Source organism: Mesoplodon bidens (assembly GCF_964165515.1).
Source record: "Mesoplodon bidens genome assembly, chromosome: 13".
Lineage (NCBI taxonomy): Eukaryota > Metazoa > Chordata > Mammalia > Artiodactyla > Ziphiidae > Mesoplodon > Mesoplodon bidens.
The window spans coordinates 35,315,895-35,340,911 of record NC_138169.1 but is presented as its reverse complement, the minus strand read 5'-3'; the positions used below and the strand labels follow the sequence as shown (position 1 = coordinate 35,340,911).

General features: G+C 45.8%; 1 protein-coding gene across 16 annotated transcripts in view; it reads right to left on the bottom strand.

The window, feature by feature from the left end:
• Positions 1–729: 729 nt before the first annotated feature.
• The window catches only part of DLGAP1 (DLG associated protein 1), a gene marked incomplete at its 5' end in the record, with an annotated part of 323,664 nt that continues 299,376 nt past the window's right edge, over positions 730–25,017 (bottom strand). For 12 of the 16 annotated variants that reach the window (XM_081253129.1, XM_081253128.1, XM_081253120.1 and 9 more), the window contains 3 exons: positions 730–1,011; positions 3,777–3,929; positions 8,359–8,450. In XM_081253129.1, coding sequence (XP_081109255.1) covers positions 802–1,011; positions 3,777–3,929; positions 8,359–8,450 — 455 coding nt within the window. In that variant the 3' untranslated portion in view covers positions 730–801. Of the gene's footprint in view, positions 1,012–3,489; positions 3,930–8,358; positions 8,451–25,017 lie in introns of those variants that run through there. The other 4 variants (XM_081253121.1, XM_081253124.1, XM_081253127.1 and 1 more) reach the window with 1 other exon arrangement.

Here is a 25,017-nt window from a genome sequence, read left to right as displayed (position 1 = left end):
CCCAGGATGGACACTAACAAATTAATAGAACCAACACTTTCCCCTAAAGACCCCACCACCACCATTACAACAATATAATATACATAGTACAAGAAAAGCTGATAAAACACTTCAGGTCTAACTTTTCTTAAGAATAGGACAAAAGAAAAAAATCCCTTATGTAGTCTTTTAAACTAGCAGTGCTTCCTTTGCCTTGCCTGTCTTCATTTTATTGCCTTTCAGAATAGATGGATATCCCTGAAAGATCGGATTGACAATCTTCTGCTGATTGAAACATCTGAAGCAGTGACTGATGACACAAGAGTGAGGCAGTTTGTGCAGCTGTGAGCGACGCAGGTACCCCCGGCACCCGCAGGGTTTGCTTCTCTTTCCCCCACTCCGCATCCTGGTCCCCCGCCCCCCAGCCCCTCTGCGTCCCTTCTCGGTGTGTCACTTCCCGACTCCGGTGACAGGGTGTGTGATTTCTGAGGTTGGAAATCAAGTGTTCCATCTGCTTGCCCAAATAGGAAGCGTGTCGGGGAAATCAGGGGGCTCCGAGCCCTAGTCTCCTAGTTGCTTTCGGGTGGAAGTCCGCGAGGTCCCGAGGGGACCACCCCCCTGGGGACACCACCCCCCCCCGGGATCCTGGATTTCTGAGATACCCTATGGTTCGATATTGCTGGAATCTAGGGACAGACAAGCTCGAGAGAACGGAGGATGGCGGGTGACCTAGAGGGGCCGCGTCTACACGGGTGGGCGGGCCAAGAAGGCGAAGGGCGGGCGCCGGGGAGGAGGCGGACGGGGGCGCGGCGGCCGGGGGCCTCAGAGCCGGGTCTGCGCCTCGGGGATGTAGATCTCGATGCTCTCGGCGCTCTCGGTGGCCGAGTTCTGGCGGACGGACGCGGCGCGCTTGGCGGCCATCAGGCGCTTGCGGGCCTCCTGGCGCTGCGAGCTCTCCAGCGAGCGCTCCCGGATCAGCGGCGCGGGGCCCTTCGCCGGCTTCTTGGGCACTGGAGGAGGGGCCCTTCGCTCCTGATCAAAGCAGAAGGTTCAGGACATTACACAGCTTCTCAGGACAAGCTTGGGAAAAACTGGGATAGGTCAGTAGTTAGCACACTTTTTTTTTTTTTTAAAGCCTAAGGGTGGTTAGGTTAGTTCTGATCTGCACACTGTATATATATGTATATATATATATATTTTTTTTTTACGTGTATAGATATGTATATATTTTTTCTTCATTATTCTGGCTTGCGTATTCAAAAGATGCAGGGGGGAAAAATACCGGTAAGTTTAAGGCCAAGGGTAAAGCTGGATGGCAGACTAGGTCTCTCCAAGGGAAGGATGTGGGTATTTAAAATGCCCCCCGCCTGCTGAAAGGCTGTGGCTCCCAGCACGTTTACTGCGGTTTTTCTCTGGAGGCTCCAGACTGTTCCGGGTGCCAGAGATGGGAAAGGGTGGCAGCGGGCGCGTCTTAGAACTCTGCATCCCCCCTAAGGAGGGAGGCGGAGGGTGCGAGCTCGGTTCAGAGTTTAAAAACATCCCCGCCCTCTCCTCGGGCCCACCCAAACCTAAACAACCAAACGAGGAAGAAGACTGTAAGCCTGCGTTCGTTTAGCTTTGCTGATGCCACAGTGAGTTACACCCGTTTGCACATCACACACAAACACACAGCAATGTACTGGGCACGGTCACCCTGGAGGGAGGACTTGGACAGTTCCTTACCCTCCGGGGTAGCGGAGTCAGCTCCTAAAACATCCTGCTGGACGTCACGCCTTAGGGACCTCGGGCCGACTGTGGCGGCCCAGAAGGCAATTCCATCACAGGGACAGACACTGTGCCATGAAAGCTGAACACAAGACTGAAAGAGTTCATCCCCCTAGCAGTAGCAAACTAGAAAACGGGTGGCTATATTTAAATGCCGCTGCAAAAACAAAAGCCATTCATCACTTGGGCTGGAAAAAGAAGTACAGTGGGAAAGAAGGGAATCTAAACCACAAAGGATTTTTAGGAAAAAGACGGTGAGTTTTCAGGCTGCAAAAAGGTCCACGTGAATCTGATGATTTCATTTTTTAGTAAAATACCCTAAATTCTCATAAAACTAAATGTGAAAAGTATCTTAAATTAGGGATTCCATGATTCTCCAAAGGACATTCTTTGTGTTCCTCCTTGCTTGCCTGGGTGAAGCGCCTAGTTAACGTATTGCACTGGAGTTGCCCGCCGGCTGTTTAAGGTGGAGTCTTGTGTGGATAAAAAAGGGAAGCACAGAGTGCAAACCGTATTCCACCAACTCTGATTGTCTTGTTCATCGTTTCCCTTCCAGTTCATGGGGTGATGCAAAGCTCTGATCACAGACAACGTGCATGAAGATTTACAAATCAAGTTAACTAATGATTTACTGTGTCAATAGGTTACATATATCAATTCTTAGCTTCACTCCTTTTGGACGTTTAAAATCTTCATTGTTGGGTAACTCAGTAGATATTTTTGAAAGTATGAATGTTGGAAACTTTTTAGTCATAGTTTCCTTTCCTTGCACATTTTATTTTTTAACTATAATTTTAAAAACTCCATGAGTGAGAAATTAGATGGGTCAGCTCTAGAAACTCAGTTACCAGTACGTGTGTACATCTGTAGTGTTTTCTTAAAATCAGACCAATTTAAAAGCTTATTTAGCAGACAGTTTTAAACCCAGATTAAAGAAAACTAGACTGAGTGCAAGTGTTTGGCTCCCCCAGTGAGAGGCCACACAGACATCAATGGTACTTTGATGCTTCGCACCAAAACCCCACAGGTGGATGGTGACAGAATTAGAGATGAGGGACAGTGATGAGAGTGGTGGCCCCTTTGATTATGCACCGGCTGTTGGCACTGGATTTCTCCTGGGAGCCCATGAACTCCAAGAACCCTGGTATTATAATGGGCAGCAGCAGAATGGATTAGACCGCTGCTCGCTCTCTGATAGGTGATGGGATCAGAAAAGGGCATCACAGGTATAGCTGTGCCTAATATTTAGAAGTTGAATCTCTCAGAAACATCTGACCTCAGGCCATAGGAATACAAAGGGTTAAAAAAGTCATGCATGCCTGGCCAGCCTAGGGAGGTGGACATTGGATACCTGGGCAAGCCTGGTGGACCCGCCATAATCAAATGTGAAAACTGCCATTTATTAATTCAAGTAAAAGAATTTGAGTCTTTATTTCTAAGCTCTCGCATGAGGAACCCAGTGAGCAATATTCCCCAAGGCAAATCAACCAATAGTAAAACTCTTAAAAAATCCCAACATTTATGATTACTGTGAAACTTTACGGTGTGTGTATTTTTAGACTTGAACAACAGTGGTTTCTTTATTACTATATTTATGAAATGATGATCAAAGTCGGTTAGTTTGCAGGGCTTCCTATTTTCTCGGAAACACATTCTAGGGGTGTAAGGAAGTTGAACTCTTGCTGTATGTCATCATGCACTGAAGATGTCATTTATTTTAGTTTAAAAAGCAAAATGGAGGCAGTTCCTTCCAGTGACTAAAATGGTTTAACTTAAAGTTTAATTAACAAAAAAAGCCACATTCCCATTTTCCAATTCACAAAGACAGGTTTTTCTTTAAAAATATGCCTGAAACATATTACAGATAATATCCCAAATGATTACTATGTAAACATTGTCATTACAATGAAATTAATATGATATCAGCTCCATTTCACATTGTAAACAGCAAGACTGAAAGCAGAAGCCTATTTAGACTGTCCAGTGTTTGTGCAGGTTTTTAAATGAACCATACAAAATCTACATTGTTCTACCTTCTTGTCAAGAGGATCCATCTGTTTCCAATTATTGGCCTTTAACTGATGAAGTTCATCAAATTTCATACTAATATTTTCTATGGACAACTGCAGCATGTCCCAGAACCCCGCCAAATCCTGGGAGGTGGGCCTTGGATGAGCATTGGGATTCTGTACAAGAGAAAGAAAAACATTCACGCTTTAGAGGTGATGATCTAGGACAACAAGCACAGGACCAAGGTGGCATTTTCAAATATTTCAAATAACGCAAGGAGGATGAGTTCCTTTTGGTTTTCAGATAGGAGAGAAAAGTGAGGCTATCGATGGCACTTTTATTTATTTATTTAATATTTTATATGTATATATGTCTTATATACATATTCACCTTTATTAAAGAATAATTGACAAAATTGCAAAATATTTAGAGTGTACACCGTGATGATTTGATATATATACACATTGTGAAAGGACTCCCCCATTGAGTTAAGTAACACATCATCACCTCATGTATTTATCTTTTTGGGTGTGTGAGAACTTTTATGTTCTACTCTCTTGGGGAAGCCCAGTTATACAATACACTGCTATCAACTATAGTCACCATGTTCTAATTAGATCTTCAGACCTTATTCATTTTATAGCTGAAAATCTGTACCATATTACCAACCTCTCCCTGTTTCCCCCACACCCAAGCCCCTGGCAACCAGACTCTATGAGTCTGTTTTTTAAAAAAAGATTCCACTGCAAATGATAAGTTTATACACTCATACACATTTGAGTCAGTAATTCTCAATGTCAAAGTAAAATTCTTCTTTTGTTAATATAACATCCATCAGTATGCTATGGCAGGGAGTCTAAACATTTGAAAAATCCCAGAATGTATGATCTATGACAAGATGCATTTAAAGCTATATTTAAATGAAAATACCCTCTTGCAAAAAAACAAAGAAAAAATACCGTGTATTGGTACTAGAGTCAGTATTCAACTCCATGCCATCCAACATACTCAGAGAACATATAAGGAATCTGAAGTAAGATTCATTTTAATACTCATGTTGAGTGAAAATACTAGGGCAAACAAGTGATAAGTAATAAAAGAACTGGATTTTCAAACTACTGTGTGTTTAACAATTAAGATATCTCGGGCTTCCCTGGTGGCGCAGTGGTTGAGAGTCCACCTGCCGATGCAGGGGACATGGGTTCGTGCCCCGGTCTGGGAAGATCCCACATGCCGCGGAGTGGCTAGGCTCGTGAGCCATGGCCGCTGAGCCTGCGCGTCCGGAGCCTGTGCTCCGCAATGGGAGAGGCCACAACGGTGTGAGGCCCGTGTACCGCAAAAAAAAAAAAAAAAAAGATATCTCTAATGTAGGAAGTCATGTTATCATATAAGTACTTGGACAAAATCATTTGGAAACGAATTAGTTTTAAATTGACCATAACGTAACACGGCAAATGTGAGAACACTTGTCTATACATACACATAGATGTCTGTAGTGACCCATTTGCTAGATAATATTAAACATTCTTTGGTTTGTGGATTGACTTTCTTTGCCCTCATTCACATATCCCTGACAAGTATTAGAAAGTATGAACCACTCATTTATATGGTCTGAGACAGAAAAAAAACAACTAAAGACTGAAGGTGTTGTGTTCATCGCTGGTTACTACCTGTAACAGTAGCTAAAGGCATTCACGGGCAGATGGGTGGCACTCACATTTGCCAAAAGTTTCTAGCAGGGGTCCGTTTTGGTTACCTCTGGGAATCTGGGCAATTGGAAAGACTGTGAAGTCTCATGCCATGTAATAACTGGAGGCCAGTTTGTACTTTTAAAACCAACCCTATGAAAATATCATCAGAATTTCAGGAAGCTCAAGGTTGGTGACCATCAGAGTTAATAAGTTGGAAAGAACATTTTAGCCCTTTCATGGACTAGCATTATTGGTCTGGCTTCAAAATACATACAAGTAAAGAATATATTTATAAACTTACACTTTTAAAACTACCCATAGATCATTGGAATAAGTAAGTTCTAAAATTTGTAGGTATTTGGGTCAGTGTTAAACTCTATTCTAATGACATCTGAATTAACAAGAGGGTTTCTCTGTAGTACTTTGATTTAGTAAACTAAAAAGAAAGTTTCTTAATATCTAGGTTCAGAATAGACAGATAATAGCTTTGACAAAGTACTTGTCAAATGGAGTTTTATGGTCTCGCAATATATTTCCTTATCTTATTGGTAACTAAAAGCTAAACTGCTCATACTTTGAAGTTCACCAAAGTCTTTTAGGTCACAAGCTCTGCTGGTTAAACTGTTTTAGTGCATCAGTAGATGAAATGATAGAGGTCGTTTAACTCTGTAACACGGGCAGTTTGTTCCTTTCCCACCAAGACTCTCTTCGCTGCCACATCATCCAGGGGATGGATGGGGAAGCAGGGAGAAAGAGCCTGGGTGCTCAGCCGGTCTCCGAATCAGAGGCTCCTGTGACACCCCAGCACAGAAGGAGATGCACAACCCACTTCAGTACGAACCAGGCCACTTGGAGGTCAGAGGTGGTAGAGGTTGAGAAGGATACGGAGGGCCAGGTCCCTGGGTTGACTTTTGTTGCAATCCATTTATTCTATGCCTGAGAGTCAAGTCGGAGACAAGGGGCAAGTGTTTTCAGGTCTCCTGCTCAGAGTAAGAACTCAAGCAAGGAGAGCTGGGCCTGGTTGTGACCAATCTCAGTGCTGCTTTTATGCAGCTTTGTAGACCTAAGTGGTACCAACACCAGCCCACTGGGCTTCCTGCTGCAGAGGAGACGGAGCTGAGTGATCAGGGTGAGGAGGGGACTCAAATCCTGGGGGGCATTTACCGGGATTGAAGTCGAACACACTGAGATTTGAACCTTGGGTCTGCCTCTTACCATGCAGCCCTGGCAAGTCACTGAGCTCTTCCAGGCCCATTCTCCTCAACTGTAAAACCGTCATAAGAATAATGTCACTATATTCTCCAGGCCGTTGCTTTGAGGATTTAACCAGATCATAAACTTAAAAGCTCTGAGGACACGGTGCGCTTCTGCTCCTCCTTCTATAATTCTTTTCAAAGGTGTGCTGTGTTTGCCCTGTAGCGTGTACTTATTGGTCTCCACCTGTGTCTGTTGGCCAGTTTGAGAAATATGGCTTTATATGAACTTTTTTACATATGATTCTTTACAAGAGCAAAGAATCATATTAATTAAGATCTGTGGGGCTTCCCTGGTGGCGCAGTGGTTGAGAGTCCGCCTGCCGAGGCAGGGGACACGGGTTCGTGCCCCGGTCTGGGAGGATCCCACATGCCGCGGAGTGACTAGGCCCGTGAGCCATGGCCGCTGAGCCTGCGTGTCCGGAGCCTGTGCTCCGCAACAGGAGAGGCCACAACAGTGAGAGGCCCGCGTACTGCAAAAAAAAGATCTGTGACACATCCGCAAGTTTACAGATTAGCAGGAATTCTGTACCTTGCATGTAGTGAAGCTCAATAAGATATTGGTTGAATCACTTATCAATACATCTACTAATATATATTATCTCATAATTCAGAATAGAATTTCTGAGACGGTGAAAGAAGGGTCAGGTAATTTTTGCTGAGGGAGGAGAAAACAAACTATAGATGTCAGGGGTGGGGGTGAGGAGGCAGGAAAGGATAGCCCCAAGGGGAGGGATCAAAAAGAAAAGCCTGGTGAAGAGGGACGGAGAGCACCAACTTTTGCAGGCTTTATATCTGCTCTTGGTTGAGCCCTGTCTAGATAAATTCCATTCAGTCTGTATTTGTCCTTGTTAACAAGATGTGGTTAGAACTCTAAAATCATAGTTTGGGTCAATCAGATTGCAAATGATTCATAGGTTAACCTTCCAGGAGATAAACTAGTTGCTTTTCATTTTCTTTATTTAGATCCAACTTGATCATTAATTGACCAAGAAAAGCTACTTTTGTGGAATGGCACTTGTAGAGATGGTAGCATTTAAATAAAATTCTGTGAGGAAGCTCTTGCCCTTGTATTTTGCTGGTAATTTTTTAAAATGTTGTTGATGCTAGTATTGGTTTTGTCTCTTTGTCCTGGTTTATTTTGTTTCTGTATGTCCAAGAAGGATGAATGATTCATTGGTCTCAGGGAGATCAAATCTATACTTTATGACACCTTCCACTTCTGATTCTTGAATTAAAACAGAGAACTCTGATAAGAAAATAGGCCCTGATGGCTATTTCAAAAAGAAACTCATTATCGAAAATGATTTTTTTGCTGTAATCTTATTTTTTACGTATCAGTCTGCTCCATAGTTTGGTAAGAATAATGAAATCAGAAGGCCAGGAAAATGGAAAGTCTTCAGTTACTGAAAAAAAAAGGGGAGGGGGAATGGAGTTTTAACCTGATTGGATTCTTTCTTCAAAGATTATTTAAGTATAACATAAATATTTTTAATTTTAAGAAAAGCAGGAAATACATGATTCATCAGAAAACTCTCTATTCCAGGTAAGAGAGTCCGATGGGCTGTGACTTGGTTCTACTTTAGTTGGACCAGTCTTGACAACAGGTGCTTCTCGTGGTACTAGCAGGGAAAATGGTAGTGATGGGTAAGGATACCTACCAGGTTTTCTTCACACAGTTCTCTGAACTGGTAGAATTTCTGGGCCATAAGAAGTTGGGCACTGCCAACTGCGGTTCGGATTTTCCCTAGAACTGAAAAAAGCAAACAGACAAGAAGTTTACATGTGATGTCTCATTGCTGAGACTTAGTCTGGTAAAGCAAAGAGGAAGTTATGCTGCAGTAATTAGGGAAAACGATATGCACACCGCACGCGCGCACACGCACACAGCCCGGTCCTGGACGTTGCTCTGCGGTCTATGGAATAGACGCTCCTGGGTTAAAGAAGAAAACCAACTTGGAAAAAACCACATGCTCATCATGCATCTTTCTTAGGAATAACGGAGTTTTCCATCACAGCCCTGGATGTTACCAGGAAAGGAGGCAAATCGTTTGCTTTTTTTTTTTTTTTTTTCCTTTTACTGCAAGGATGAATTTCAAGTGTTTACCAGTACAGTTGTGGATTTATTTGTGTCAGCAGTCATGGTCTGCTAGCTTGTTTTTCTAATCCAAGTCCAAACACAAGAAAAGCAGCCCTAACTTGGAGCGGGCAATCTCGTGGCACTCACCATATCCCATCCATAGCCTTCCTTATTTTTCCGGAGTTCAGCCACTGGTACTGTCAGGAAAGAGCCATGGCCAGTTGCAAGACTGTCTAAGGAGTGAACGTTGTCAGCCCGTTGCCTAGGGGACGCCAGCACCGCCCCTGCTTTTCCACTCCACGGACCAACGCTATTGTCCATGGAAGTTTAATTCCCTGTGCACTGTGCTGAAAATCCTCCCTTTGCAAGCTACTTCTTGCCTCCGGTGCAGTCGAAGGGGAGAAGCTTTCAGCGGATGGGCGAGCTGAGCAGAAAGGAGCCTCTGCCCCAGCATCCCCAGCATCCCCAGCATCCCCAGCATCCCGAGCATCCCGAGCTCCGCGTTATCCCAGAGGCGCTCCCTACGCCGCTGGGGCCCGGGCAGCTGCGCGGCTGGAGCCCGGCCACCCGGCACTGGGCACCGGGCAGGAAGGAAGGGGAGACGGCGCCCACAGAGAAAGCCAGAGCCGGGGAGCCTCCGAGGGGGGCTTGCCCGCTTGGAGATCTTCACAGGGAGAGATCTTATGGGACTGAAGCAACGTTTTTGCTGCTGTAGTTTTGTTCTGAATTTTACCGAGCCTGAGACTCGGAGTGGAATTAGATCTCCCTTTCTTGACCTCATTCCCCACAAAGACTGAGAAGACAACGAAAAGCAACTTCATTTGGGGGTTTCTAGTCATCTGCTGCTCTGTTTAAGGCTGCCAGGCTGGATAACGATTTCAGCTGCCCACCCCCTGGGCGCTACCCAAATACTTCAGCCTTCCCGCACATGTGACCAGGGCATCTCTGAACTCTAGAAGTCACCAGTCACACCAGAGCTGAAGTGCAGAGATTACCTCCCCAGGGAGAGCGGGGGTCCCCCTTCAGAGCCACCAGGCAGCAATTTTTCATGCCTAGGAGTTGACTTTCTTTCAATCTGCTGTAAAATCTTTTGGGATGACTACCTTTTCCTCTTTAACAGATCAATCACTTGTGTGAGGTCTCCCTCCTTTTCTCAACACCCCAAAGCAGAAAAGACAGCACAGGGCACCACAGAAGTTAAGAGTACTGGCCCTGACTGGCCAGGGATCCTTGCTGGAACACTTCCTAGCCACTGCCCTGGACAAGTCACCTAATCTCTGTTTTCTTATATGTAATATGGGGCTAAGGGTACCTACTTACTGGCAGGGTTGTTGTGAAGGTTAAAAGCGGCAATATTTGTGAATTGCTTAGGACTGGATCTGATTATACAGCAAGTGCTCAATAAATATTTATTATTGAGGACCAGGACTCCACACTTCCTCTGTGGGTGTACGACTGTGGGCCCCACACTTGCTCTGCCCAGAAGAGAAGAGGAAAAAAAAAAAAAGTCTGGATTATTCATAGGCAACCAGTATTCTTGGTTGTCTGGGACAGGTATGTGCTTTGGAGGACCTGTCCCAGATCAGTCAGAGACAGATCGGAAGGGGCACTTCCTAAGTGAACACATGGCTTTAGGCAAACTCTGAGGTTTCTGGAAACCTCTCTGAATGATCTTGCTGAAGGGCAGGACTGTGACACCAGCAAATCTCAGAATGATTCCTAAAAGCTTAGAACTAGAGCCCAGGTCTCCAGTCGGCTGCCTGGGATTGTACAGCTCCTGGGGACTGTGAGAGAAACTTGAGGTATCCGGATACACTTCAACAGTTTGAGCTAATGGTTCTCAGTGACACCCAGATACCTAAGCTCTGTAATGGACCGCATAACAAGATGAGCTGAAAAAGACAGTGATTCTCAAATGAGGGGAAAACACTGCTCCAAACAGTCATTTGGGCAACACCAACCATGTAGGTAGGGGCCAACTCGGATGTCTTCTTGGAAGTTAAGCAAGGGACATCTTCACTCAGCGTGGTCTGGTGAGAGCAAAAACACCGGGAATAGAGTTGGGGCTGTTCTGTTTTTCAGGTTTTTACCATCACGTTCCTTGAATGGAAATTCCCTGCTGGCTCCAGGATTACTTGCATTTCTAGTGTCCGAGAGATGACCTTTCCTAGGCCTAGGGTGGGGACATGAAGATTTGTCTCCATGAACCAGGAGGGTTTGGGACAAGCAGTCGATTACCCCTACTTCCTTGTCCTCCACGCTTTCTTTTCCAGAGAACTAAAAACTCACTTTGATCTTAAGAAGGCTCTAATAAAGTTTTTTTTAGTTTAGTTTTTCCATTAGACACTCACTTGGTGGGTGAAATAACTCTTTTCTTCTGAAGGTAAAATTCATATTTGTTACATAGGCTTTGAGGAAGTAAAAAAACAAAGTAAATGGTAAAAAGTAGAAAAAAAAAAAGGCTGAAGTTTGGTAAAGAAATGAGATAAAGGGCTTCCCTGGTGGCACAGTGGTTAAGTGCAGATTCAGGGGACACGGGTTGGAGCCATGGTCCGGGAAGATCCCACACGCTACAGAGCAACTAAGCCCGTGTGCCACAACTACTGAGCCTGCACTCTAGAGCCCGCGAGCCACAGCTACTGAGCCCATGTGCTGCAACTACTGAAGCCCACATGCCTAGAGCCCATGCTCCGCAACAAGAGAAGCCACTGCAATGAGAAGCCCGTGCACCACAACGAAGAGTAGCCCCCGCTTGCCGCAGCTAGAGAAAAGCCCACGCGCAGCAACAAAGACCCAACTCAGCCAAAAATAAATAAATTAATAAATAAGTTAATTTTTAAAAAAAGAAATGAGATTAAGAAGAAAGAAGAATCTGAATGTCATTTTGAAACTACTCTAAAATGTTCCATACCAGCCTTCAGCAGGGTGGAAAGAAAAGTACTTCTCTCAGGGATGCTAGGAAAAGAAGGATAAGGGAGCACGAATAAATGAGATATTCAGGCTGCCCCTGTGGGCCTTTCCTATGCATATAACAGCCCAACCTGGTGAAAGAAAGTTCCAGAAGAGGCCTAGGTACAGGACATCTTCCCAAGGTGTTAGCCTTGCATCTCACTATTTTACTGTACGTGGTGGCAATTAACTTCGCAGGGGCTGGGTTGGCCCTCAAAGCCAAGGCCAAAAAAGTCAAAGGAGCCTGAAAGGACTTGTGGGATCTACACAAAAGCTGGTGCAGGGACAGTCCCTGTGGGTTCTGGGAATTCATTCATTTACTCAGCAAATATTGAATAAGGGCATACGATGTGCCAGGCTGTGCTGCATGGATGTGACAGGGTGATGAGGACCAAATCTTGCCCTTGTGGATTCCATTCTGGTGAGGGGACATGGGGGAGATGGGCGTCAGAAATACAAACACAGCTATACGTGTTTGGGATCTGCTGGATCACTTGGATTGGGATGGATGTTGATTGGGATGGATGGGACAAAGTATGATTGGGCCAAAGGACCATGAATTCTTTAAGTGGTGATCAGAGAACTTTCAGTTCTCTTGGTCTCTCTCCTTAAAAAAGGAAAATAAGCAAAGAACAGCAACAGCAAAAGTGGTTTGTGTTGGTATCCGGTGCAATATGAAATTGGCTCTGGACTAAACTGTTAGAGTAAGCATCATCTGAAAATGTCACTGTTTTTTATTTTGGAAAAAAGTTAAAATACATGAAAGTACAAAAAGGGCAAGAGAGCAAACATCCATGGATATTCTCTCCCTCAAAGGATCAAATGTTAATTTTTTTCACATTTGCTTCTGAACTTCTATTTCTTTCTTTTTCCCCTCCCTCCCTCTCCAGTGAAGGGAAGCCCTACAGATAAAGTATTTGTTCTCTACTTCTGTCCCCTTTGCCTCCCTCCCTAAAGGAAACCACTAGACCAGACAACCAACATCCCAGTCCCACCCCTGAGTTTATGAAGGTGTCTCCTTTGGTCCTAGAAAGGTGACGGCTAAGGGCCTTCCTGAGAGCAAAGGAGAGGGTTAGATTGGGGTGACCCCTCCAGCACAGCTGAGACCCCACGGCCTAGAATGGGCAGTTTAAGGCTCTGTCCATCCAGGAGGAAGATGTTTCCCTGGGGTTTCCTTTAGTGGGTTTTTTCTCACACTCTGGTCCACACAGTCTTTCCAGATTGTTCCATCCAAATGTAGTTAATAGTTTTTACCATCCATTTCCCTTAGGGCCCATTGCCTGCCTCTTCCAGAATAAGAATCTCTGCTGTATCACCCCAGGCATGCCATTTAACCACGATTTATTCCATCTATTTGTATCACATGTAATCACGGAATAGGCCTTGTCTTGCTTTGCCGCTCTTTGCACGTAGAGAAGCCTGGTTTCCCTGCATGCCTATAAGAAACCTGATGGTGAATTTTTGTGTGTGTGTGTGGTACGTGGGTCTCTCGCTGTTGTGGCCTCTCCAGTTGGGGAGCACAGGCTCTGGACGCACAGGCTCAGCGGCCATGGCTCACAGGCCCAGCCTCTCCGTGGCATGTGGGATCTTCCCGGACCGGGGCACGAACCCGTGTCCCCTGCATCGGCAGATGGACTCTCAACCACTGCGCCACCAGGGAAGCCCTGATGGTGAATTTTTTTTTTTTTTTTTTTAGGTTCCTTTCTCCCTTTCCTTTCCTCCCAGCTCCTGTGTTAGTCTATCCCTCAGTGGGACTGCAGAACAACAACCCAAAACGCTGTTGAACTGAATTCCTTCTATGTAAGAAGTGGGCATCTCTTTATTAACTCCCCCACTTTTAAGCCTAGAGACCTCTCATCCCACGATGAATAGGTGGCTCTGGGGGATCATAGCAGAGAGGACAGGCCTGGGTTAGTTCACCACACAAAGCCAGGAAGATCAGAAAGGCCATCACTGTTCGGTTTTTGCAAAAACCTGCCTATTTATATTACTATTACCTTGTATTTCAAAGCACTTTCACACGCACATCTAATGTGATCCTCACAGGACCCCGTGGGGCAGGGCCAACGTCATCATTTTAGTTGAGAAAAGCTGGGCTCAAAGTATGAAGTGCCTTCCCTGGGGCCCTGGCCCAGCTGTGCCCTTTTCCCTCAACACTTACTGAGAATTGCTTCTGAATCTACCCAACTGAAGGCCTCTGAGCATGATTTCTTTCCTTTATCCACACTTTCTAGCCACGGCCAGTGGAGAGAAAGGGGGCAGCTGTAACCAGTCAGTGGGGGAATTTGCAGAAGCTCGGCAAGTCTGATCCCTGTGCTACATCAGGGCAGGAGGGCAAAGCATGTCTACCGAAAATGATTGTTGCACAAAGAAATCTCAGTCACGAAAAGAATGCAGGAACCAGGGATCACTTGAAAGAGATGGCGGGTGTAAGGTTCAAGTTTTGGTTTCCCTTTGAAAGACTATGCATCGTAATGAGAAGCAGAGAAAGACAAAATAGTCTTTTATGAAAACTACGATTTAAAATGTCCTCGCTACATTCAATCAAAAACCTAGACATCGAGAAAAGAGCACACCTCCTCCTTCCCACTGACCCCCACAGGGTACCATGTTTATTTTGGGGACAAGGAGGTGGTATAAAAGGCACAGGAGTGAAGGGAATGAACAGTTTCTCTCAAGTGTTCAGTGGTAGCCGAGTAAAACAAAGGCCATCTCCTCTGGGGACGTGTCTGACTTTTTGCTGAGTCAAAACCCTTATTTTATATCCACAGGCCTAGCTCCCTATCTCTGCCATCACGATCTGTGTGGTTGAATCTGTTTGTCACAAGACTTTCAGGATCAAGGGATTCCTGGCCATGAAACAAAAGCAGAATCATCCCCTTCCCCAGTGGATTTGGATAAAAACTGGTAATAAAATCTGGTCCAGCTCCAATCAGAGACACTGGATGAGACTGAGCTGGGTCTATAAGGAACCGCATGGGAGATGACGCACATATTTATACTGTATCAAAGTCACCAGCATCTTACCATGTCAAGCTGAAAACATCCCCACTATCTAGACAGTTGGATGTGTTTTATTGGGAAAATGATTTTTTTCTTTGTTTCTACATTTCTGCAGGAGTAGGCTTGGTTCAGGAATAAATATGTGTGACCTTTTGTTTGAAAAAAATATCCTTAAGCATAACTAACATACGCATTTAATATTCCAGGAAGGGTTAGGCCTCTAGAGCTGACAAGCCAGAAGCACTGGTTGCTTTGACTGCTTCCAGTTCTTACAGACTATGCCAGCTCCACCATCAGCATGTTAGGCCTCAGAAACAGAGCATAACAGACATATTTTTTATATCTTCAACCTGGACACTACCTATCAATACAAAGGAGTCCGTCTAGCTGTCCCACCAGTGGTGAAGCTTCTACAGTGGACAGGCTGGTAGGACACATTCCAGGCCCTGCCGCCTACACCTAATTCACCTGGTCTGCTTCCTTTCCTAACTTCCTCTCTGTGTGACATACCAGAAAGAGAATAGGCACTGGAGTCAGAAATACCACTTATCAGCTGCGGATCTTGGGAGAATTTATTGTACTCTCAGACTCTGTTTTCTTTGTCTGTCAAGCGATCATAATACTATCTTCATAGGATTGCTGATTATTTAATGAAATCATATATGAAAATTGTTAGGATGTAGCAGGAATTATAACTCCTATATCCTATCGACATTCTTTAGCTCTTGGTCATTCACCTGGGAAACTAAAAGGTGACATGATCCCAAACAGGGAATTATTTATCCTGCTAATCTTCACACTCCATCGTCTCTCCCCAACAGTGTGAGCTGACTGAATGTCCTCTTTTTTTGGTGGCTTTCATGCAGGCAGACTTAGACAAGCGTCAATGCGTGGGTGAATCATGCCTTTGGTCTGTGTGCATAAGGAATCCACAACAATTCTTCAGGGCCCCAGATTTTCGTGCCTATCTGTAGAGTCTGGCATAGCTCCCCACCTAACAGAGCTAGAACAGTGGCCAACTGGCTGCTGGATGACAGAGACACACAGAGAAGACAGGACCTTAACCAAGGCTGGACGCCTAGACCATCCCACCGGAGCCTGTGCAGAAAACAGACTCGCTGCAAAATCAAGGGTCAGACCCTCCCCGGGAGCCACAGATGCTCCAGCAAAACAAGGTCCATCTTCAGGTGCAGAGTAGGCCAGACACATCTGGCCTGCAGGGCGCTGGGCCCACCCGATGCTCTGTGAGCTGTGTTTTGCCATGTGGTTTAGAGCCATTCAAATCCATGGGCTCCAAACTCAGCCCATCTCTTGCAGCCGTTCATTAGTCCTTCAAGATGGTCTTGGTCACCTCCCTCCCTGACCCTCCTTTTCTGACTCTTATTCACTCACAACTAGACCTCTGCTACCTCATCTTCAACCATAACTTTGCCTCCTATGAGATGAAGTAAACAGGGGCATCAGGCATGAACACCCTCAGTCTTCTGCCCTCTCCTGACACTTGCCCCCCACGCAGTCCCCCTAAAGCTCTAATGAGTGATGGGGGAGCAGTGACGTGGCCGGCATCAGAGACGTCAGGTGCCTGGAGTTACTGCCATTGCTTCTTAATGGAATCAGCCGGCGACCGATAACTGCCCCCGTCCTAAAGAGCTCTCTACGCCCACCCTTCCCATCTACCTGTGTCCTTGGCCCGATTCCCTCCTGGCTTCTCGGGGAACCTACTCCCTCTCTGCCACCTCTGCCCTTCTCTGCAGCCTTACCTGAGAGGGCTGCCAGCATTCTCAAGTCTCTCCCATTCTAAGGGGAAAATCCTCCCCCATCTCGAGATCCCCTCTAGCTAAAATAAAATTCCTCTTCTCCCCTGTTATGGGCTGAATTGTGTCCTCCCCAGATTCATCTGTTGAAGTCCTAACCTCCAGGACTTCCGACCGTGACTGGATTTGGACCAGGGCCTTTACATCGGTAATTAAGTTAAAGCGAGGTTGCTAGGGTGAGTCCTCACCCAACATAACTGGTGTTCTTATAAGACGATGGGATCAGGATGGAAGACCAAGCCAAGGGGAGAGGCCTAGGGACAAACGGGCACCTTGAGCTCAGCCTTCTAGCCTACAAAGCTGTGAGAAAAGAAATTTCTGTTGCTGAGGCCACGGGTGGTACTTTGTTACGGCAGCCGGAGCATACCAGTACACTCACTTAAACGTTGGATTCTCCAAAGGGCAGCCTCCTTTGCTCTCTCTACATCCTCAGCTCCCAGGGTCCACCCTCCCTGCGGTCTGGCTGTCCCCTCCCCTCCCCCCTCCTGGACCTCTGCGTTTGGCACAAAGGAATCTCAGCCTCCTGGGCGCCCACAGTGCTCTCTGGCCCTGACCTCGGTTTCCTCTTCTTCCCTGCACCTTGAGAATGTTGAACACAAAACTCGGTCCTGAGCCCCCTTCCCTTAGTCCCCTCCAGTGATCCCATCCATGCTCCTGGTTCAGCTATTCTGTAAAATAGGTTTATTTTGCTCAAATTTGTAACTCTGGTGTATACCAACCCTTCGTGCAGCACGTCTGAGCAACCCCTCGACACCTCTTGTCTCCCCACATCCACATTCCTCTCAGGAGTCCCTGGTTGCTTACAATTAGGGCTACAAGGCTCCATCACCCCTTCCACAGCATGAATGTTCTCCCTCCATTGCCGATTTGGAGGTTTGGTCCTATTAACTGGAGGGTCTTCTTATCTCATATAATTCTCACACTTAAAACTTTTCCACGCTCCCCTATCATCCCTGGGATAAACGGGAAACTCCCTTCAATGGCCCACCTGTCCAGCCTCACCTCTGACCACTCCCTCAGTGCCCTGGGCCCCCAGTTTCCCAAATCCAAAAGCTGGTCTCTCTGCAGTGCCTTTGCTCCGGCTAAACACTGAGCTGGGGTGCCTCCTGCCTTGGCTCCCACACTGGCCCCACCCCCACACTGGCCCCCACACTGGCCCCGCCCCCACACTGGCCCCGCCCCCTGTGCGCAGGTGTGCATCCTCCAGAAAGGCCTATCCCCTTTCACCTCTCCCTCGCTTTGCTCCTCAAATTCCCGTGCACAGCTCGGTCTCTGCCCTCTCTGCATTCTTTCCAGCACCGTCTATTTATATGTCTGACTTTATAAGCAGGCATGGCATAGACTGTGCCGATGTAACTCCCAATTATCCTGTTGGAAGAAGTTTTGAAGTGAACTGACTCATCAATAAACTTTATGTTAACCAGAAAAATTAATTAACGGCAAGATTCCGGGCCTAAGATTCTACTTCTTTAAGGTTTTACCGTGCCTAGCACCACTTTTTCCTTACAGTCTTGACTGATTAATTAGCTAAGATAATCTTGGTGGGGCTATTCTTCCTCTTGGTTTTCTGTTTATAATACTAGTTGTGTTGACTCAGGCTGGAAGAACCAAGCCATATAGGAAAAGTTGAACGAGTCTGTGGGTGAATTAAACCTCCCTATCCTCAACGTTTGACTTTTTACTCACCTGGCCTCCCTGCCCCCCGGGGGGGGGATGTTGTAGACTTTAGGAGTGAGGAGGAAAAAGGAATTTTTTAGAAAGTGGATCCATCCACTTACTCCAAAGTCATGCGGATTTGTCAGACCCAATCTGTGTGATTTCAAGTCGGGATTATCCAAGTGGAGACATTTTTATTCACGAGTTTGTCCTCGTGGAAAAGAATTTCTCCAACCAACTGCCCAGCTGCTTCTCAAACACATTTGTGATCCAGAGCTGTTGTCAATAAAAAGGTCTCCACAGAAAACATGGATCTGTTTCACTCCTGGCTGACAAGGGCTGCTCTGAATGTAACAAGAGCACTTTTTTTTCCCCTTAAAGGAGCCAAAACTTAAATGAACAAAGAATGATGAATTTATGGATTTATTAAAAGCTAATGAATAAAGAATAGAATTCTCAAGTAGAAATTATCCCATGGACTAAAACCAGAGCTTCCACAGGGCTAAACCATGAGGGAAATATTATTTTGTTTGTAAAGAGCAAGTTTTCAAAAATTCAGCTAATGTTTTTTCCCCAGTCCATACTCCAGGAGTCTCACTCATAAAAGATGGTTACGCTTCGATCCATATCTCCATTTACATCAGCCATGAAATAGTAACAGCATCTACAGCACATAGATAAATACAGTTTTTGAGCCTTTGAAAGCTGAATGAGATGAAATGAGTTAACATTTCCCTTGGGAATATGGAAGGATTACATACTGCATTTGAAGGCCATTGCAATGATCTTTCACAGAAATTGTTGGTTATTGTTAGAGAAAGCGATCGGGGACCATGCTCCATGAGTCAGGCCCTCTCTCTGCAATCTCTGCCTCTCTGCAATGCAGAAGTGTCTGGAATAACGGGAACAGCACTGGCCCAGGTACCCGGAGAGCTGCTTCCAGGCATCCTGCCTTCCCTCTGCCCATCTTCACCTCTCCATGCCTCCGCGCCCCTCAGCCTCAGACCACTCCCAGTGAAACACACCCACAGAAGGGATGCTCGGAAGTGACCTTCCAGCACCAACACCTTTCTCCTTGTGCCCAATGCTGTGTAAAGCAAAATGCAGCCAGCGTTCTAGAAGGTTAAACATAAGGCACATTGCACACAGTTTTCTTTTCATTCCTGCCACTTCCTGGTCACTAATTTCAGGTTGGCCAGGCCTTAAAAAAAGAGACTATGCAGTGTGTGTGCATGTGCGCGTGTGTGCGTGTGTGTGTTTTGGGGCATGGGGGTGGGGAGGGACCTTTTGAAGGTCATTGCAAAAGAAAGATGAGAATAAAACAGGAAGGAGCTAGGATGCACCCACCTTGCCCCGCTTAGAAGCACACAAGGCTTGAGGCAGCTGAACTGAGGAAATCACAGAGCGTTCCTCTGCCTGCCACCCACCCACCAGTCCTCAGGCTGCAGAGACCCTGGGCAGAGCCAGCCTGGGCATGGCACCCATCAACGGTCGCAGCGATGACTGTGCACAGCTTCCCGTAACTCCACCTGAAACCGGGCAAACCCCATTTCGGGTTTCGTTACCAGCCCCATGTTCGCTGCCAAGGCTCCCAGGCCTTCTGGGGGACTCAAGGCCAAGTTTCACTAACGGGGATGCTATTACCGGGCAAAATTAAAGTGGAATTAATCTGCCTCCATCCCGCACACGCTTTGGGTTTATCAGTTCGTTTCAGATAAAGCCTGAAAATTCCACATATGAGTTGTCCACAATTCAGGAGGCACTGCTAGATTTCCAAGCACAATCAACCAGTATTTCATCCTGGGGCCACTGAAACCCGAGCCCGTGTTTCGAGCCATCGGTGCTGGACCGCATTCCTGGTGGGAGCCCTGCGCTCCATCTGGGCGTTTCGTCCCAGTCAGATAATACCAGACGGATCTCTGTAACAGGCAGGCCCCGGCCAACAGCACCGAGCCATCTCCCCGAGACAGCTGTTTCACACAAGGCCCCATTGTCTGAGACAGGCTCAGATCGGTTTACTTCGAGAGCTGAGGGAACATTCTGTCAGCTGCTGCGGCCGCGAGGAAACCTCGCTCACTGCAGATTTCCCTTCTTCTGTTATCGAGCCAAAAACCTACCATCGACTGTTAGGGAGGAAGGTTTCACCCAAGAACTAAAGTCCTCGCGCTGCTTTTATTTTCGCAGGGAAAACAATAGACCCACACACCCAAAGAATTTATAGATGGACTTTTGGAAAGCTGGCTGGAGGTGACCAGGTGACTGTGAGTGCTTGTTTTCTCTCTGTGCTTCCTTGAGCACTTTGTCCAGTTTGGGGGAAAGCAGTGTTTTCCAGTCCTGGAAGGCCACAAACAAGATCCCTAGGAAGCAGCAGTCAGAATCAGGATGATTGCAGCATAAAATAAGTGATCACTGAATAATTCCTGAAGACTGGATGGCTTTTTTTTTTCTTCTTCAACTCTGTGATAGAGAAAGGTGATGGCAGCCACCACATGCCCCAGATCTGAACCTCAGGTTCCCATTGAGCAGATGAGTTCTCTTCCTAATTTCTCCCCTCACCCCTGCCAGTGGACATGTTGTATTTTGAATTCAGGAAGATATTTAACAAAATACCTTACGTTCTTATAAGCGTGATGAATAACTCTGGACATGAAGACAGCAAGCCTGACCCATCTACCTTCAGCTGCTGCAGACTTTTTTTGGGGGGCAGTGGGGTGGATATTTTTGTGTGTGTGGTAAAATGTACGTAAGATCTACCATTTTAACTGTTTTTAAGTGGGCCGTTCAGAGGCATTAAGCACAGTCACCAAACATTTAAAAATGTTGAAAATTTGGAATAATTCAGGGGCCCCATGAAATAAATTAAGCAGCTGTGGTTAGACTCATTCCTTTCTTCCACCCTATCCTGCTTATCTTTCCCTACCGAGGATGAAGACCAGCTCTCCTGGAAGGGATCTGTCATGGAGCCACCGTCATCATGTACCCTGAAGAGAGACCTTCCTATCTAGGACCCAAAGGACACATAAGTGGCCTGGCCAAGAGACAGATCTGTGTTTGACCCATTTATCAAAGCTATTTTTCTGAGTGTACACAGACTTTTTTTTTTTTTTTTAAACTGGTTACTCAGACATTGGCTATGCCTGCCAAACGGGATTGGCCCCTCTTCCTTACCACCCGCCCCCCCTTATAAAAAAAAGCAAAGGTTAAATGAGAGAATTAGTAAAAACAAAGGCCCTCTGCAACCCCAGGTCCACTTATCAGAACAGCACTGTGGTTGCCAAGGAAGCAGGGACAGATATGTATGCAGAGCTTTAGAGCAGCCAAGCACACACAAAGTATCATTATCTTGTCAAATGTTATTCGTGTTGTATCTGTTCCATCAGGCGCTTCTGTGTTGTGTGACCTTGGAGGTGGGACTGCCAGAGAGCTGTTCTGAGGGCAAATAAAACAACACCTGTCAAAGCCTATAGCCAACGGCCCAGGGGATTGTGAGAACAAGATGGATGTTTTTTCACGGGTTTATAGTCTCCATTCCTCCTGGCTTTCTGATCAGATCCTCACTGATTTCCATTTGCCTCATTTGAAATTGGCGACTCTTTGACTGGGCATGTGTGTGTACCTCTGCGCTGTTTAGAATTCTGGAATGCTAGTGGGTGGAAGCTTCTGTTTTGTACCATCCAGCGCATGAAAGATAAAGCTTTCAAGTGCTTATGGGATGGAATCGCGTCCCAAGAGCTGGAAGGGACACGCGGGTTCATCTAGCTCATGCAGCTGACCGACACACAAGTCCTTTCTAGCCTTTCTGTGGCAGGTGCTCATGTCCCTGCCAAATCCCTGTTCTGATCAGCAGGGCTCCCTACCTCGCAAGGGACCGCCCCTTCCAGCTTTTGGCAACAATAGCTGCGAGCTACCTGTTGAATATTTTGTAACTACTTAGGAAGAAGGATTTTGCTAAGGAAAATACTTTTGTAAAACAGTATTTCCAAACTAGTCCCAGGACTCAAATACATATTCACTGATCCCCTACTCTGTGCCAAGAACCGTCAGAGGGGCAGCGGATATGAAGATAAATGAGACAAGAGTAATTTCGGTCCTCAGACCTCACTTTTCAGTGGAGGAGAGAGATACATAGATTATCATCAAATAAAGTTGGAAATACCTGATAGACAAATGTGCAGGCTATTACAGAAGCACCAGGGAGGCACACCCAACTCAGCCTGAAGGGATGCATTCTGCAAAGACTTCTAGAAGGTGAGGCCCAAGCTGAGACTTGAAGGAAGAGCCATTTTTGTAGGTTAGATAGGCTTACACAAATAGATGTTTCTAATCTGAATCAGTTTTGTACATTTAAAAAACCATGTAGGAAAGGCATTTACCTCTGATCTTTGTGTTAGCTGTTTGATCTAAAGTTATAAAATTGTATCTAAAAAAATTAGTAAGTTGGACTTTTCACTATAGACCATTGGCTTTCAAACTATTCTAGGGGGCTTCCCTGGTGGCGCAGTGGCTGAGAGTCAGCCTGCTGATGCAGGGGACACAGGTTCGTACCCCGGTCCGGGAAGATCCCACATGCCGCGGAGCGGCTGGGCCCGTGAGCCATGGCCACTGAGCCTGCGCGTCCGGAGCCTGTGCTCCGCAACGGGAGAGGCCACAACAGTGAGAGGCCGCAAAAAAAAGAAAAAAAAAAAAAAACCAACCAAACAAAAAAACTATTCTAGGAATCCTGGGATTTTTTTGGTGGCAGGGAGGGTTTCTAGGGACCTCTGTCCAGAGAGTGGTAGAGGCTGAGCAGATAGGACTCCAGGCCCTCACCAAAGAGCTTCACCGTTCTTCCTATTATACTTATTGGTGTTGTGTGTAATTTTTTTTTTTCTTAACTTAGAAAAAGGGGGCTCTGATATCGAAATACGTTTCAAACTACACAGGGAGACTCACTCCCTAGGGCAGCGGGTCTCATTGCATACTTGTCATCTAAGATTAATTTACTCAGTTGAATACTTTAAGCAAAGCACCAAAAATACTCCCACCCTAAGTTCTCTTTGTCTGTTCTGCAGCCATGACCTTCACACACCCCCAGCGCCCTCAGGCAGCAACCTCGTAAAACAGAGGCAGATTTGAGAAAATTTATCACTACTCTAAAGACAAAGTCCTTAAGAAGACGGCTTATTCATGGTGGGCCAGTGGCACCTTCGTGTACAAAGACAGCAAATTATTATTAGAACAAATCTTGTTACAACAAAATACCTTCATATGGAATAGGTTTATAAGCCCTATTTATAAATCAATATTTCAAATAACATCTGAAGTAAAATTCTGGAACAGTGAATGAACGAGCAGTTCCTTCATGTTCAGGATACAAATAAGCTTCTCTTTCATCTCAAACAGGATGAGAACCTGATTTTCTAACAAGGTTTTCACCTTCCAAATATATGTGCTTGTATCAAAATACATTGACTTGTTTTCATAGCTCCTTAAGTGTTAAGGAAGATTTTTCTAAATATTTATACAATGACTATTATACAATGACTATCCTCATGCATCATTATAAAGCTGGATTGAGAGAAGTAGATCTAGTCTCAGATGGGAAGAAAACAACAGATTAAAAGAAAACACCAGATGAGCAGCTTCCCCAGGTCTTATTGGAAGCCAAGCAGGGAAGCTAGAACAAGTTTGAATCCATGCATTGAATGAACTGAAATCTGCAAGACAGCTTGCCCTGTTGAGCTGTGCACCCGAGGTCATTGCTCCTTAGACATGGGCATTTTTCCCAGGAAAAGCTACTAGGCTTCGGGTATACCCACGGGGAAAGGAGAATAAGAAGATGCAACTGCTAAGAATTTCTTACCGAAAACTTCCCCCGCCCACTGCTGCCGGGCTGTGCTTCACACCCCTGTCACCTAGGCACAGAGCATATTCTCCCTGTGGACCCACACCTGGGTGAGCCTGCAGTGGCACCAACGGTTGGGTCAAGTGTCAAGGAGGTTTACTTTTCCACTGCTAAGTTGTTTGCACTCATAACATGCAAGAACAAAAGGAACGTTACAGAAACCCATTGATGGATTTTCTAACCTGCTCAGAAAGGCAACAAATAAGTTAGTCAGCGGGTGGATAGGGGTCAGAAGCACGAAAAAGCAGAGAAGAGCTGTGAGCGAGACACAGAGTGGAAATCCCACAACCTGCAAACTCATTTTCCTGTCTCCATTCTCACAAAAGTACTTCCTTTATGGAAAACTCACTGCTCCCTGACACAATTAGTTTGGTTCACTTAGTAAGTCAACTGAACATGATTTACAGAAAGCTCTCGATCTAATTATTAAGAAATTATTATTGTTTTTGTTAGGGATGATAATGCACGATGGTTATATACACATACATAAAGTCCTTATCAGAGATACGTAGTGAAATGACGGGATGCGTTCGATTTTCTTTAAGATCCTCTGGCAAAAATGAGGACAAGTGAGGGAAGATGAGACCAGCCAGTAGTTGAGCTGTGTGATGGGAATATGGGGGTTCATTACAGTAAACTCTCTACTTTTGCAAGTGTTTTTTAATGTTCACAATAAAAAGTTAAAGGATTTTAAAAATAGGTCTAGGGGCTTCCCTGGTGGCACAGTGGTTGAGAGTCCGCCTGCCGATGCAGGGGACATGGGTTCGTGCCCCGGTCCAGGAAGATCCCACATGCCGCAGAGCAGGTGGGCCCGTGAGCCATGGCCGCTGAGCCTGCGTGTCCGGAGTCTGTGCTCCGCAACGGGAGAAGCCACAACAGTGAGAGGCCCGCATACCGCAAAAATCAAACAAACAAACAAAAAAACCAAACCAAA